At 38.4% G+C, this 17,677-nt stretch overlaps 1 protein-coding gene across 1 annotated transcript in view; it reads right to left on the bottom strand.

Moving 5' to 3' along the window:
* Nucleotides 1-17,677, bottom strand: part of DOCK10 (dedicator of cytokinesis 10) — a 183,917-nt gene that overhangs the window by 97,190 nt on the left and 69,050 nt on the right. Inside the window, exons 4-7 of the mRNA XM_036913661.2 lie at nt 11,422-11,504; nt 989-1,061; nt 573-695; nt 179-313 (exon numbers count right to left, since the gene is read on the bottom strand). Of these exons, the coding sequence (XP_036769556.2) occupies nt 179-313; nt 573-695; nt 989-1,061; nt 11,422-11,504 (414 nt within the window). The remainder of the gene's footprint in view (nt 1-178; nt 314-572; nt 696-988; nt 1,062-11,421; nt 11,505-17,677) is intronic.

The following is a 17,677-nucleotide window of genomic DNA, read 5'->3' as shown; positions in this document are numbered from 1 at the left end:
TGAGTTTTATGAAAGCAGGAACCTACACTTCCTTGCTGTCCACTGAATCCCTAGAGTTTAGAACAGCTCTTGGCTAATATCGGATACTCCATAAATATTTGTGGAATAAATGACTGATGATTAGATGAACACCCTTTTTGATTAAGAAAACCCAAGGGGAAAAGAAATTTCTGCTCACCTGCACCACACCTGTACAGGAATCCAAAAAGATGCAGCCTTTGGGTTCTTTGGATATTTTTTCATCTTTGTAAAAGTTCATGATGTAGGAGTTGTCTGGCAACTGCGTCAGCTGAAAGTAGCGCTTTTTGAATGACTAAATAAAGGAAAAGATACAAAAGGAGGCAGTTCAAATTGCAATGTATTATTCTTCCCAGAAATCAGAACTTTTCTGATTCCTTCAGGAGCGTACCTCTCTAAGGCACCATTCTGGAGAAGAGCATTCTCCTTTCCCATAAATAAAATATGATGTGAAACAGAAACTCAATGCAAATGGCTCTCCCCTGTGCTTTGACCGAAGGAGAGGGCGTCAAGAAAGGTGGCAGGAGCACAGATGCGTCTTGCAGTCTCCTTACCCGAACAGTAACGGTATTGTTCACGGTGCTGTTGAAATTCCCCTTGTAGAGCCAGCCAGACTTGAAAACTCCAGCTCCGACTGCTCCGCCACCGCCCTTGGAAGATGAGTGGGACGTGGTATCCTAGAGAAACAGTATCATTAGCTCGGCCACAGCCTCGCCTGAATCCCTGAATCCCCGAATCCCAGATCCGAGGTGCGGCACTTAATCGATGGGCCTCTTTCTTCTCTCTTGGACTCATCTTAAGGAGCCATGTTCAATCTTAGAACAAGCGTGCCTCATTTTAACGAGAAGCCCTTGTGCAAACAGCTCCTGTCGCTTTATGAAAAAAGGGTCAGCAGGTGAACCGCTCTAGTGGAAGACAGGGACTAATTACCCTCATGTTCTAAACATCCCACTCGCAGCAATTTACTTACTTCATCCTTATCAGCATCTTCATGGTCAACCTCAAAGGAATGTGAAGGAAGTTTCTCTGGTTTGTATTCTGCTCTGATATTAAAAAAAAAAAAAAAAAAAAAGGAAAAGAAAGGAAAATTCTGATTTGTCATTTGAGACCTGGCTTTCATTTCCAGCTGTTCCCTGGGAAACAGCTATAGTGTCTTTAAATAAAATAATGCGGTCTTGAGATTCCATTTCCTGCGGACATATTAATGTTCCCCTACACCATTACATCTTAGCGACAGTAAATAAATCTCCGTTTAAAATTATGGGGTTGCTGTTTTATGCAGATTTACACATGTCTTCCTGGGTTAGATGAAGTCAAATAGGACAGTTTTAAAGGTTTGGTGGCTTACATTTTCCTTCCTCCACATTTTGAAGTGGAATATGTAGTAGTGACGGTTTCATTACCTTTCTCCTTTGTCTTTATGACATGCCCGCGGACACAGGATGGGTCTCTGAAGAACCGAGCATTGGGAGCCAGTTTTCGCTCTGCCCACTAGGCAGCGCTGCCCACCCCCCCAGGCATGGCCTCCCCCAAAGCTGCACCTGTAGGACTCAGTGGGAACTGTGCTCCCTCTGTGCACTTCCGTGGTAGCACCAACACCCTAATGCCATAGTATCACCAGCCCAGAGGAGCAACACAAACACTTGGCTCTACAAATGGTAAAATGAGAGAGAAATAAACTTTCCTTGGCTTGATTCTATCTCATAACTCGAGGTTGAATGGAACTGGATGATACCATCCAAAGCTCAGGCATTCCTTGATACCGAGCTAGAAAATCCTAGATGTAGAATTTGCAGAATATTTATTTTCTTTAAGTGATTTATATTGCGTACAAACAACCACAGAATCTGATTATTGAGAAAAAATGCCCAGTGGCACATTCAGTATTTTCATCACAAATCGTTTCCTATGTTGCTGGTATTCCAGACAGGAAGGTAAATGGCCAAGGACACGTAAGTGTGTATAAAATTGCCAGACTGTGCATTCACATAGGAATTCAAAATATTCTTTACCTTCCCTGTGAAATACATGAAAATGCACATTCCCAGTTCACAGCAGAGAAAGAGAACAAAAAGAGTGCTAATCTATGGAAAGCCCATAGAATCACAGAACCACATTCTCCATACCTGATGAGAGGTTTTATTCCTATCGTCATAAAATATATACAACAGAAGAACTACTATTTTAGCCATCTTAAAGTGTACACGACCATCACCATTGCCCATCTCCACACCTTTTTTATTCCCAAGCTGACTCTGAACCTATCAAACAACCCCCGATCCCTCCCTGCCCCCAGCCCCTGGCAACCACTGTTCTCCTTTTTGCCTCTATGTGTTCGACTATTCTAGGTATTTCGTGTCAGTAGAATCAGGCAGTATTTGTCTTTTCGTGTCTGGCTGATTTTGCTTAGGTTCATTCATGTTGTGGCATGTATTAGGATCACATTTCTTTCTAAGGTTGCATAATTCCTCATTGTAAACTGATAAGAGTTTGTGCTCCCAAAGTTGTTTCCAAAAGGCATCCTGGCCTCTACAGAATTAGGAGTCTCTCCCTGCAGATGCTGACAGTACATCTCTTAGCCATGCCCACCTGATTCTGTCCTTTGTGCACATGCCTTAGCCCTCCATCAGATTATACATTTCTTAAAGCCAGGGACCCTGAGGAAATCCCACTTACATCTCACCCGGCTTTCCCCTTTCCTATTGTAGAGAGGCTCAATATGCATTTGCTGATTGAATCAATGATAAGCAAGGTGAACAAGGATATCATAGAAGTGAAATTGGATAAAATGGTATAATTTAAAACTTAATTTTTGGAAGGTATCTTGGCAATGCTCTTTTTAGCTGTGAAACACATACTTTTGGTGATCAAAATTCTAAGAGGCACCTCCAACGTGTTAAACAGGTTCTTAAAAACTATCTTACTCTTATGAATTTATTTTGTGAATTCAAATTAATGAAAGTTATTTGCTACCAGAATCAATAACTAAGAAAAATAAAGCTGTTCTGGGATGCTTAGTACTTGATACTGAATGTTAAGGTTGATAGTACTGACTCACTCCAGACATAGTTCTGATTTATTTCTCTATTTTGTCTTGGTTGCACAGTCTGGATATGAAACCCCAAGACCCACAGATAAATAGTTGCCAAACAATCTTATTTAAAAGCCAGAGGTTTAAAAGAAGAGTGGTAGGAAATGTGTATTTTTAAGTTATCTCTCCCACAGTTTCTGGCACATGGTAAGTGCTCAAAAAATATTTGCTCTTGATGTATATGAATTTATTGGCATGGATATGCATTATTACAAATTTCAAAAATACATTAATACATTATATAACCTTTCTCATTCATGACTTACTTGCAAGTTCAAAGAAGCTCAAAAATATATACCAAGATAGCAGAAATTTGGTATTGAAGTCTAAACCTGTATAAATAGCAATATTGTTTTTTATTAAATTATCTGTGTGTGTGTAATCAAATGTTTGTACACAAATTCTGGGCATCCACAGTCTACTCTCATTTTGCTATTTTACTGAGAAGAAAATGAAGTCCATGACATTTATTCATACAAACACCCAGTGAAAGAGATGGGATTAGAAGGCTTATTTCTGCAATGCTACTTTCTGTATGTAGAATAGGTTAACCCAAACCATTTTTTGTAAGCATGCTGTGTAAAATGGCAGCCATTTCTCTCTCCCAAAGGATCCTGGTGTACCTATAGTTCTTTCTTCTTCTTGTGGAGCCTTGAGATACTCAAGTTTATCTGTGTCTGTTGCCCCTGACGTTACCTTGCTCTACCTCCTTGGTCCACAACTTTATATGAAAGCTGAGCAAGTAGAGGGGGATGCAGTGTTATTTGGGGATCACTGGGAAATTCTTCCTGTCCCACCAGAAATATCCCTTTTTCTTTATCAATATCTTGGCATTCCTGCACAAGAAGTAGTCACTTTCGACTTTTTCATTTCATTGGCAAAATAAAGCCCTTCAACCCAGCCCTTCCCTCTCTCCTCCCTCCTGTGAGAGGTGACACGTTGTCTGAGATTCAGAGGCAGGGCCAAATGGTGGATTTCAGAGCAATTACCCAAAATACTTTGTCTGCAGAGGAGGGAACATGAGTATTCCTGGATTCTTAAAATGATGGCAGGACAGTAAAGGAGTATTAAGGAAACACTCCAGGTGAAAGATAAAGGAATGAGTAGGGAAAAGAGAGGAAGAGGCAGAAAAGACCAACTTGAATGGGGTGTCAGCATTTGGCTCAGAGGTGGCCCCAGGATGTATGCTAGTCACTTCCTGTCAGGCTCCCTGTGACCTTGAGATGGTTCTGCTCATTTCCCAACTCCTAATTCTGTCCTCTTTGGCCAGCATGGCTTATCCTTTCTTCTCTCTGTGGCAAAAGAGTCAATCATTTTACAGGCACTTGTTCCTGATAATTGTGGATCACATAGTGGCCATGTTCCATAGTCCAACTCTCAGTTCCACAAAGATACTTACAAACAAAGTAATGGTATAGGAACAGAGAATTAAGGAAACGAAAGAAGGCTTTCATGAATCTCAAAAATAAGGCTAAATACTTGTGAGGTTCTTCCACACATCTCCCAGTAAAGAAGTGGAAATAACAACTGAGACAGCCTATATCTTACAACCAAAGCTTCACAGAGGTCTATGGATTTAAAGTGACTTGTGCACAACTCAGCTCAAAATGCTGCCCACCAACAGAATGGCTGAAGAAACCATAGTAGACCCACAACAAAAAAGAACATTGCTCAGAAAGGCGAGGCGCTCCTGATGGCATGGATGGCATTCAAAAGCATCATGCAGAGTCAAAAAAGCCAGAAACAGAGGAACACTCATGGCATGACTCCAACTGTGATGAACTTTAAGAACAGATAATACTAATCTGTGGTAAAGAAAATCCCAACAGTAGTTTCTGGTGGGAGAGGGAAGTAGGGGTGTGGATAGGTGAAGAAGGGGTAGTAATGACCTCTTTAAGAAGTGTCAGTTGTACAGGTGTGTATAATCAGAAGTCATTGAAAGGTTCACTTACAATTTGTGTATTTCCCTGTAAAGTTTCCCTCAAAAGAAAAAAAGTAAACTGTAATTATCTACAACTTGCATCAAATGGTATACATTCTAAAATGTTTAGAAAGGTGGTAGACTCTAGTGTGTTGAACATTTTAAGCTCACTTTGAAATCATCAAAAAACAAGATGGATGGATGGATGGATGGATGGCTAATGGGATGGGTAGATGGAAGGACAGGTAATGTGACAAAATAAGTATAGCAAACTGTAAATGATACAAGGTAGGTGGTTAGAAGATCAGTGTTCATTATACAAGTCTTTCACCTTTTTTGTATGCTTGAAAATTTGTGTAACAAAATATAGTGGAAATCTGAAAAAAAGCTTTGGAAGAATTATCCACAGTGACCAAAAATAATGTGTCTCCTGCACTATTCTGTACTAAGGAAAATAAAATTGTAGAAAAATATATGTAAACTATTGTCAAAGAAAATGTTGAATAAGAAGTTTTTAGCTTTCTTTCCCCAATGTTTTTGTAGGATGGAGTGTCATAGAAATGTTAAAATATCAAAGAAAGAAGGGAATGTCATCCCAATATTAAAAAAAATTCCCCAAATGTTACACTGAAGACTTAGGTAGGTGCTCTATATTATGTGAGGTCTCTGAACTTTTCCATAAAATAAAATTTTCTTTAAACTGGTCTCATCAGTTCATCAGTTCACTTAAATATTGATTTAAAATTACTCAGAATACATGAGAGACAGGAAAGACCAATAAGGTGAACTCAACCAACTTCATTAGTCACTAGCCATATTCATGCTGACATCATTGTTCATTAAAAAGTGTGCAGATTAGTGAGTGTCAGTTTAGGTCATATCTGAAGGCAGGGAGTGGGTGAATGTAGACTTGGCCATTGATGGCTGGTTTTTCTTAATTCTGAGTATGCTTGATCAAATGCCGTGTGAGTTGAGAGCTGTCTTAACTCTTAAAGGCCATTGTTTGCCAGTAAGTGAAGCAGGTCCCAGATAGTACCCTTCACACAGAAGATGTGCGATCATGCTAACCACGCACCAGGGAATAAACCCCTGAACTGATGAAGCTTGTGTTCTAAGGGAGGATAGAGTCGATAATTAACCATAAATAAGCAAGATAACTTTCGTGAGTGAAAATGGTTGAGAAGAAAATGAAAGAGGGGAAGAGAAAAGAGTGATCTGGGAAGGGGTGGCAGAGGCCAGGTTCAGAGAGGGTGGTCACAGATGGCCATTTCATGTGAGGATGAAAAGAAGCCAGTGGAAGGAGATGGGGGTACAGCATTCTGGCACAATGAACGGTGAGAGTAAGGTCTTGGGGACGGGCCAGACTCACAGCACCCAGGAGAGGAAGGCGGCTGGGTCTGGGGCACAGGGAGGGAGAGTTGGGCGGCGAGGGTCAGCCACGGAGGAGAAGGCTCTGGTAGATGGTGTGTGGACCGCCTCGGAGGCATGGCGGCTGCCGAGGACTCCTTCCCAGTCCTAGTCCCACTGACTCAAGAGGCATAACCTCCCTGCCTTTACTGAGCCACCATCGCCATTCAGTCTCCACTCTGCAGGGCCATGAAGCAAAAGCTATTTTCTCTTTTAGTCACTGACAGATAAGCACCTCTGGTTACTGATGTTAAAACTCTTGCCCTTTCCCCAGGAGCACCGCCTGGTCTCTGAGAGCCTTTGGGATCCTGAGGAAGAGGCACCACAGTAGGGACCATACCCTCCTGTTTTTGAACCCAACATTTGCTGTCATTTCTAGGTAGTCTCATTTCTCATTTCTACACTCAAATTACCTCCATTGCTCATTTAAGAAGTGAGGGATGCCTGAGTGCCCCATCAGTTATAGATGTGAGGTTAGGGGCAAGTTATTGGTACCTCCTTCCTATAGGATATTGGTTCCTACCCCATGGCATTATGTGTGTTAAATGGGATAATGTACATATGGCCCCATTGGCCCCAAACCCATTCTGGTTCACTGTCAACACTCTGGGAATGTTCTTTCAGCTCAACTAAACTGGTTACATTTTATTTGATCTTCAGTCACAAAATGTATTCTATGAAATTTTCTTCTTTATACCAAATCAGTGGTGGTAAAAAATTTAAATATGCTATACATCCCTGTATTTTACTCTGGATTAATGAAATCAGTGGTATCACATATTAATTTTTTTAAATTCAGGTATAATTGACAGATAACATTATATTAATTTCAGGTGTACAACATGATGCCACATTTTTTTGTAGATATTGCAGATGTTCACCACAGTAAGTCTAGTTAACAACCATAATCATACATACTTACCAAAAATACTTTTTTCTTGTGATGAGGACCTTTAAGATTTACTCTCTTAGCAACTTTCAAATATACAATATATTATTATTAGCTAGAGTCACCATACTGTACATCACATCCCCAGGACTTATTTTATAATTGGTACTTTGTATACCTTTTTATCCCCTTCACCAATTTTGCCCACACCCTGCCCCTGCCTCTGGCAACCAGCAATCTGTTCTCTGTATCTATGAGCTGGGTTTTTGTTTTTAAATTTCATATAGAAGTGAGATCATATGGTATTTGTCTTTCTCTGACTTCCTTCACTTAATGTAATAATCTCAAGTCCTGTCCATGTTGTTGCAAACGGTAAGATTTAATTCTTTTAAATTACTGAATACTATTCCAATGTGTGTGTGTGTGTGTATGTGTATCTATATATCACACTTTCTGTATCCATTCATCCATTGATGGACACTTAGGTTGTTTCCATACCTTAGCTACTGTAGATAATGATGCAAAAATGGGGGTGCAGATATCTTTCTGAGTTAATAATTTTGTTTTCTTCAGATACATACAGAGAAGTGAAATTGCTAGGTCATAGGGTAGTTGTGCTGTTAATTTTTTGAGGAACCTCCATACCATTTTCCATAGCAGCTGCACCAGTTTACATTCCTGCCAACAGTGCACGGAAGTGCTCTTTTCTCCACACCCTCACCAACACTTGCTGTTTTTTGTCTTTTTGGTAATAGCCATTCTCATAGGTGTGAGGTGACATCTCATTGTGCTTTTGATTTGCATTTCCCTGATGATTAGTGAGGTTGACTGTCTTTTCATGTACTTCTTGGCCATCTGTATGTCTTCTTTGAAAAACTATCTATTCAGATCCTCTGCTCATTTTTTGTTTGTTTTCTTTCTTTCTTTCTTTCTTTTTGCTACTGAGTTGTGTGAATTCTTTATATATTTTGGACATTAACCCCTTACCAGACTTGCAAATATTTACCCCCATTCAGTAGGGTGCCTTGCCTGTTCATTTTGTTGATGGTTTTTTTTTCTGCTGTGCAGAATCTATTCAGTTTCACGCAGTCCCACTTGTTCAGTTTTGCTTTTGTTCCTTTGCTTTCAGAGTCACCAGAAAAATCATTGTGAGAACTGATACCAAGGAGTTTACTGCCTATGTATGCTTTTAGGATTTTTATCATTTCAGTTTTTACATTTAAGTCTTTAATCCATTTTGAGTTAACTTTTGTGCATGATGTAAGATAGCGGTCCAGGTTCATTCTTTTGCATGAGGCTGTCCAATTTTCCCAATATTATTTATTGAAGAGTCTGTTGTTTCCTCATATATTCTTGGCTCCTTTGCCATCATATATTATCATGTCATTCTTATCTACTGGGAATCCCAAGTTCAGTGTTGATTTTTATTCCTAATTTGTGAAGGCTTTACATTTTACATTCCAGCCTGAAATATCTCTTTCCAGTATCTTCCTATGAATAGACACTTAAAAACAAGTGAAGTTGCTAAGAGTCAATTTTAAAGAATAAAAGTGAGGGAGATAAACACACACCTCTTTTTTATTTCACTTTTCCATCATTTCAAGTTTTTATTTGCAGCCTCTGCAACCCATAAAAAAGAAATGATAAAAATTTAAATTGGTAGCAGACATAGGAGAATTACTCTAATCCAGGAGCTGTGAAAATGATTTACTTCTAATGGCTTCAGAAGGTCCAGGTAAGTTATCTGTTTCCACTACTGACTTAAATATATGTAGTCAATAGTGAAAGGTGTTTAGCTTTGTAAAAATCATTTAAAAAATAATTTTGCTATTCAGTGTGAACAGTCTTCATTATTTCAGGGGATATGTGAGAATTATATGCTAGAACTTCTGATTTTCATTTTGAATATACATACAGTCCATTTAAGTTTCTTATTTTGTGGCAATCTTTTTCTTCCCCTTCTTGGTATCAACTTCCACTTCTCTAGTTACAGGCAGGGAAATTCTCCACATTTTGGTTATTTTTGTATTTCTTCTCATGAGATTTCTCCCCATGCCACTATGAGCATTCTAATTCAACAATAATACCACACCAAGCTCTTCCTGGAAGGGATTTCTCTTTTGTTTTAATAGAAGAATACCATGAATGTGAAATATTTTATGTATTTATTTTTCTTTATGGCATCATGAATGTAAGAAAAGAGGTTTGGGGACAAAGCCACTAAAGATTTCAATACACCTAAAGACAGTGGGAAGGCATTTGTTTCAAAGGGCAGCTAAATACTGCTTTTTACACTTCACATGCAGCCTTCCAACTGCTTGGACACAGCTTCCAAGTTGTAACCACTTCTCAGAACTATTTTCAGAAAGAGGAAGTCTTGATGTTAAAAAATGCTTTGCTTTTCAATTTTACCTACAGAAAATATGTGACTAACACCCAAACATTCTGAACGTAACAATTACTCATGAAAGCCTAGGGTGTGAAGGAACCTTCCCATCATGAAGTTATAGGAGGTCCTCTATTAGGAGTGACCTGAATCTAAAGGAATGTTCAGATGTTTGGTAAAAGTTAATGTTCACTGTTCTGAACATAGATTTGCTGTTCGGAGAAACCATTGTTTTGCTTTTCACAGTAATGCAACTCCAAAATAAAGGGCCTCCTTCCCTCCTTTTTTTTTTTTCTAATCTCAGCTCTACAATTCCCTTCTCCATAAAGTAGACCAAGTGCTCTTTGAAGGAGGTAAACCATATCATGCCACACTTCAGGTTAAAATTTCCACAGGCTTCTGTTTCAATGAGAATAGAATTCCAGCTCTGTTTCAGCACTCACAAGGTTCCCTGTCTTCATATTGATATTCCCTTTCCCACCCAAATACCAGCCTCCATGACCCATTCTCAAGTGGTCATGCTGGTTCCTACCTCAGGGCTCTTGCCCTTGCTTTTTCCTCTGGGAACTCTTTTCTTAAGATTGCAGTGCTGTTAGCTACTGTTCCTTCAAATTTCAGGTCAAACGCCACCTCTCAGGGCTAGGCCACAACTCCTCCCTCAAATTCTGCATCCAGGAGCTGAGAGCAGTACTTCCAAGCATGCACGTCTGGAAAAGGTTTCCCGGGGGCTCAGGAGATCTTGGAAAGTGGTACCCAAATATGAACCATGCGTCCATTCAAATGTTAGATGCGGTGTGTCTCATCTCACTGTCTCACTCCAGGAAAATGTTACTGAAAACTTAATTTTTGAATGTCTTAAGTGTTCTTCTGGATTATCTGCCTCATTTTCGTTTGATGAACCGATGCATTGGGAGATTCCAGTTCACTGAAGCTCTCTGGATTTTAGCAACTCCAATCCCATCAGGAATGTACTTTTAAATTTGCCATTCAGTCAGTTTACTTATCTGGTAAGTAATTATTGCACATCTACTATGTGCCAGGCATTCTCCTAGGCCTGCAGGGGATTCTACAAAGAGTCCCTGCCCTTTGGGGGTTTTTACTGTAGTGAGGACCCAGGCACTGCATAAATGGCCACTTTAGTTCAGGTAGTTGGTCAGTGAGCCTCTGTGCAGAGGGAGCATTTGAGTGGGTGCAGAATGAAGTCACCTTCCCCTAAAGGCTTCATTTTCACAGAATACCCCCCAAAATTAGGTGCTTATTTTTCCCTTTTGGCCATTCTTAGACATATCACTTCTGTGGAGGTTGTTTAACTTCATGACTTTTAATATCCCCACATGAAAATACACAAAGCCAGTGGCAACATAAATGCTACATACAGACTAATGTTGGAAAAAATTTTGGGTCCAAATTGTATTTTTTTAATCCTCTTCATACTGCTATTGAATGAACAGCTCACCAAAGAATGACATAATGATAGTTTAAAACTTTATTCAAAAACTAAATAGGACTATATTTAGATCTCACCCCGAATTCTGTGAACATACAAACAACACGTTGTAGGACAAATGTTCTATTGTGACTCATTTTAAAATTTTGTGCAATATACTTTGGCATCGATGTATATGCCTTCATAAACAATGGCAGAAATTAGGAGAACATATTTTGTATATATATGGAAGACTCAAGGATTACTCATAATGTGTTCTTACCGAGGTAACTGTTGAATGTCTCCAGAATATTGTTCATATTTGTAGTTGACTAGATACCACTGGGAACTATAAAATTTGCAAGCCTGAAAGAAAAACAAAAAGACAATAAAAAACTATCATGAAAAAAAATTGGCTGTCCTGGCAAAATACCATTCTCATAATCTCTGGGGCAGTACCAAGATGCGGTGTGTCTCATCTCACTGTCTCACTCCAGGTCTCACTCACTAGCGATTTTCAGGTAGACAAGGGGCTTGCTCATTGTAATCATTTCACATTTTCCAGTGCAATGGAAATCTAACTTTTCCCAGACTCTTGGATGAGGAACTATTTAACATATTTATTCTATTTTATTCCATCAAGGAAATCCTAATTTAATCACCAGCTGAATCATACCGGATATGCTGCTAACCTCAAGTACTGTCATTTTTCAGCTTTCCTTGGCAACATTATTTAACAGTTCTTCACAGTGGAAGATGTTATTATTTACATGTAATCTTTTCATATAATTTTAGCCCATTTCTTCTTCTTCTTGTGTAAGTAACATATATATTTCCACTTTATAGCAACCCTGTTGTCAACTTGAAATCAGTTTTTCAGTTTTATCTCATTGCCTCCCAAGGCCCAGCCCTCTCTGTGATTATTCATTGATTTTATGAATACATGTGAATAAATGACGACCACAAAGTTTTTAAAAAATAAAGCTGGTAGTACAAAATAATAATCTTCAAGTAGTACATAATGGCTGATTTCACAGTATTTACCGATGACAAATATTCCTTAACCACCTTCCATGTGCCCAGCCTGTGCTGACCATGGAGTGGCAATGGGGGCTTTACTAGACAGCTTTTAAGATTTCTTCTGATTCTAAAATTACATGAATCTGGGAATTTAGCAGCTAATACTAGGACTTGAAAGAGACCGGAACCTGTAGCATTAGTGAAAAAAAATGAGGAACAAGAAACTTATTGCAACATGAAAAATAAGGACCTATGGTCATCTTTGTAACCAAGGAGACAGGCAAGATCTCTTTGCAAGTAATCTCTCCAAGTGCAGGCATGCTACAGCAAAGAAAGCACTGGATGCCTTTGCAGAAGCAGAAGGTGGAGAGAATGGTCCAAGGATGGTGCAGAAAAGCTTACAGAAAACACAGGGCTGGACCCCTGGCTAAGATGCACGGAAAAGGCAGGGAGAAGGGAGAGGGGCTAGGCTCTGGATCTCCCTGGCCTTGAGCTTTCTCAGCGCCATGCCTTTCTTTGCTCCGGGAAGCACACCCACACAAACTAGGACTGAGGACTAAACAATATGTGAGGCAGGGACAAAGGTACAGGAGGAAGATGGTGGCAGACAGCACAGGAGATGAGTTTAAATACAAACAGCAGTGAGACAAATGGACATGGATAACAGTAAAAAGGAATCCAGGGGACCTGTACTGGCTGGAATGGATGGAAAATGGGTATGTGAACAAAAGTGAGCCTTTAGCTAAAATTAAAGTTCTTAAGTTGCTAACTCCTGAGCCAATTCTGTAAATCACATGTTTCTGGAAATAACAGGAAATCTGAGCCCTAACCATGCTCACTGGCTAAAAAGCTCCAGCTTTATTTTAGATAAAGATGCCAGGGATTCAGGCAGGTTGCTGGTAGGCCCCAGGCATCCCAAGGCATGGAGACAGGGCATGCCTGATTACAGTTCTTACCCTCTGTCTCTCCCTTTCCTTTCCTTCTTCTATTCCTTGCTATAGTTCTCAAGTGAAATGAAATGTCTTTTAAAGTGGAAAACAAAAAGCATAAAACTTACTCCCTTTTATCATTCTTCTAATCCTTTTTTTTCTGGTACACAGTTTTATCTAATTCCCCTGTCAAAAAATATGGAATTTGAATATTGTTTTTATTCACATAATGGCATATGCTATCTAAGTTTTATCATCACTCTAAATAAGTAGAATGATTTACTGATCCAGTTTCCTTGTTTTGGAGATCATTCATTTCTTAATTTATTAAACAAACCTTACTGTGTGCCCAGGATTGTTCTAGGTGATGTGAATTCATCAGTGAACAAGGGACAAAATGCATGCCCTCTTGAAACTTCTACCTTTGTGAAGAGCTGGTCAATAAATACAAAATAAATAAATTGTAGAATGTATTAGAAAATGGTTAAGTGTTATGCAAAATAAAGCAGAGGAACATGGATATTGCTGGGGAAAAGGGGCCAGCTTAAACAGAATGGTTAGGGTGGGTATTAAGGAGAAGGTGGCATGTGAGGCAGACAGAGGTGGACAGAATGAGTAGTTATTAAGGCCCCTTCCAATTTTATGCCATTGTAGAAAAAAAAGCCTTCAGAGTATTTCTTCATGCATTTGGTCTTCCCATCCACCCCACATCCGACCCATTTTGGGTCATTTTCTTAGGACAGACTACTCAAAGTATTTTAAAGATTCTTGATAAAAAATTGCCAAACCAATGTTCATTCTTTATACATTACATGCAAATGGAGGGTACAGCGCTGAACCAGGAGCTACAGGGCTTTATTCTTGTTCTGGAACTAGGACTGACTTCCAACATGACTTTGACCAAATCATTCTATTTATCAGGATTTCAGATTTAGCTACTGAACATCCAGAATGTTAGATGTGGTTAGAAATTTCTGTCCCATAATATCTATCTCTGCACTTCCCAATTTGAAGGTTTTAATGGGACAAGCTTGCAGAGACTTACCCACTGCCCTTTCTTGCTATGGATAATACCTGTTTAACCATGATAAACATGTATACTCATGCATACTGCACATGATAGTCACAGGATGCCACAGGCTTAATCGAATCTGAAATATATGTTAATCCTGAATTCCACTGACCAAAAACGAATGTGGTATGTTCTTGTATTAGTATAGTCTAATAAAGAACTACCTCCTCTTTATTCTGGAGTAGGAAGTGTTTTTCAGACACTCTACTCCTAGGTGCTTTACATATAATCTTAATAAGGACTTCATAACATTTTATTATTCCCATTTTATAGCTCACAGGGGCAAGGAGAGGCTCAGATCTTTGCCTAAGATACTACATATGATACAAGTAAAATTTCAAACTGGGTTTGTCGGACTCTAAAAGTCCATTCAGCTGATTTATGAGTTTTTTGATGACTGTAGATTTTTCTAAGCACATCTGGACCATCATTCCAGATGTTTGTATGGTGTTTCTGTTTCTGTCTTGGAGTCAGATCTGGTTTTGAATTTTGGTATTAGGTCTTGCATCTCAGTTAAGTAACTTAATACCTCTAAACTTCTTTGTCTAAATAGTACCAACTTTATAAGGATCAAATAAGATAATTCCAAAAGGCACCTATCCTGGGGCAAGTACTTAATAAACACTTGCTTTAAAAAATCATTTTCCCACCAAGTTTGACTCAATCTATAATTCATATTTACAATAGTTGGCAATAACTAATTTTTCTTGATTTATGAAAGTACAGTTTTGAAGAGATATACTATCAAAAGAACTCTGATTACCAAAGAGCCCTGTTTTAATCAAATTGCTTCTGAATTTATTTAGTAGGTTACATGTATCCGGTGGTGCGTAAATAAGGACCTAAATCTGTGATTTCTCTGGTTCTGAGAAAGCCAGTGCATTTTTCAAATGCATAAACATTTCTCCTACATAGTTATGGCATTTTGGAAAGGTTACGCATAGAAAATTATTCTCTATTCTTTGTTCCAGCCCACACAGTCACTCTAAACTAAGATCATTAAGAGCTATTATGATTATGACTCCAACTCTTCTTTGTCCAAAATGAAGCTGAAGGGACCTGTTGCAAATTCAAAGTCACAGGCTACAGCTCCTCTTTGACCCTAAGGCGGTGGCTCCGTTTTCCCCTTATCACACAGCCCACTACACCATTTCAAATGACTGACTCCTTAGCCCTTTTAAAATGGAAGCTGCCACCATCGACTTCAAAGGTGAAGACTGTGAATCCAACAGGTTTGCTGAGCTGCTGAATTTTTCCAAACAGCAATGCCATTTCATTGATCACGTTTGCTTCTTTAGCCTTTTGCTGGCCATCTCTGCTGTTACATGTTTATACAGAAAGAGACCAAGCAAAGTTAATATGGTAGCAGGCTTTCATGCTGTTAGGATAGTGTTTCCTATATTGTATTTTGTCCATAAATTGTTTGGGGTTGTTAATTAAAGTGCAGGTTTCTGGGTCCCACGTGAGAGCCACTGAATAGGACTCTCCACAGGCCCCCCCCCAAAAATCGATCAGTCCACTGGAGTGACAATATGGCTTGATCCTTGCCATGCTGTTGGCCTAGGAACTGAGTGTTGGGATCCTAGCTTCATGCAGAGCTCGCGAGTAACTGAGATTATCCTCCCAGCTTGATACACCCTTTTAAAAGAGCAGGATGCATATCAACTCCAGGATGGAGCTTTATTTATAGTGGACATTCAACATGTATTTGTTGAATGAATGCATCTCCTCTATCCTTTTTCCTTTGCAAGTAATTATACATAACACTTTGAAAGTTCTAAAAATCTAAATACTTCAGAAAAGATTGGGCCATTGTTAAGTGGCACCCAAAATACTGTAAAGAAAATATTTCATCTTTTTTTCCGTTTCCCCTTCTCCTTAGAGAATCATCAGAATCAATTCAAATCATGTTATATACCTCAAAGAGCAATTTGGGTGTGGCAATGCAATTTGTCTATCTCTTGAAAGGACTGATTATTAGATTCTGGCTACAGAGTAATAAGCAGGTAATAGATGGATTTTTTAGATAAAAATTATTTTTCTTTCTGGCTACCCAGGTTTACTTAGTTACACGACAACATCCTTGCCAAAAATATTTAGGTGTTCATTTTGGCCCTTAACCAAAGGGATTAATTCTATATTTGTAAAATAATGGTGGTGATTTTCATATTCATGCCATTCTTTATAAAGTTTAGAGTTATTTATGACTATTGTGTACCTATTGCGAATGTGCATCATGAAATTAAATGGATTTGGCAAATTATGTATTGAAAGTGTGCCTGGATAATATAGTGTCTATAATGAGACACTTCGAATTGAAGGAAGATGCTATTAGCCAGTCCAACAAATAGAACACTAGACCATTCCTCCAAACCAGGACATGCAGTCACCCAATACATTGGTATTTTAAAGAAAAAGAGAAAAGGCACAGAAAACATTTCTTTTTTAATTGGATCCCATTATATAGTCCTTTAAATGAAATAATTGATTTCTACAGTGTAAAGATAAGTTGAACAGTTAATGATTTTTTAAAACTTACACTACACTCTTGGGAGAGAAGTATATAAATGAGTTTGGATAAAAGAAACAATGTAAATATTGATAATGATCAGTTTCAGGACTCGTGGTACAATCTTATTTGCTGGATTTTGAGTTTGATTTTCAAAAAAATATTACTTGATATTAGATAGTGTTACTATGTATATAAATATGCATGTACAGTGTAAAACAGAATGTCATATCAAGTGCCAACCATAGGCAAAAATCAGTTTTTAATTATTTTGTTACTTGGAATTATAAAGTAGCCCAAATTGTTATCTTCATTGATTCTAAACTGAAAGTGAATCAAAATATTTGGTTTGTCTGTTCAAGATGTGTTGTATTAAGGCAGTTGAACAAACTGTAAAATTAGACTTTCTTAAATCACACCTGTGTCTAACCTGGGAACATGCACTAATTTCCCAGCTAGATCTTGCAAGTAATTTGTTGGGACATGAATAATAGATGGTACTAAAAATCCTTGGCAATATTATGATCTCGTCATTCTTTTCATATAAGGCATAAAATCTGGGTTGTAAGTCAATGTAACTGAAATTTTAGGTTCAAACTTAAAGGGTTCTTTCTTATTCTTACACTCCAGGGTCTCTAACTTGTACTTCTGTTTTCATTCACTTACCACCAAATATCATAGGGGTGATTTTTTGGGGGGCAGAAGAGGAATTCAATTTGAAATTGTAACAGTTTTGTGTATTTGGAAACAAGACTATTATTCTGGGATTTAGTGACTTGAAAATAAATTTCTTTAGGGTCATTAATGTGAAACACAAAACCATTTTGTTTTTACTGTTTCATCAGTGTTTCCATATACATTTTATTCTAATGCCACTAAAAACAAATTTGAATTTATCTTAATCAACTTTCATATGTTTATTATCTTTAGTGTTGCACATTAAAAAACATTGGGTGACTCATTTTGTTTTGGCCATGGCAGAAATAAAGTCATTACATGTAAGTTAAGA

The sequence above is a fragment of the Manis pentadactyla genome, chromosome 6 (genome assembly GCF_030020395.1).
Source record: "Manis pentadactyla isolate mManPen7 chromosome 6, mManPen7.hap1, whole genome shotgun sequence".
NCBI lineage: Eukaryota > Metazoa > Chordata > Mammalia > Pholidota > Manidae > Manis > Manis pentadactyla.
The sequence above is the reverse complement of the archived record's forward strand: the minus strand, read 5'-3'. Positions and strand labels throughout refer to the sequence as shown.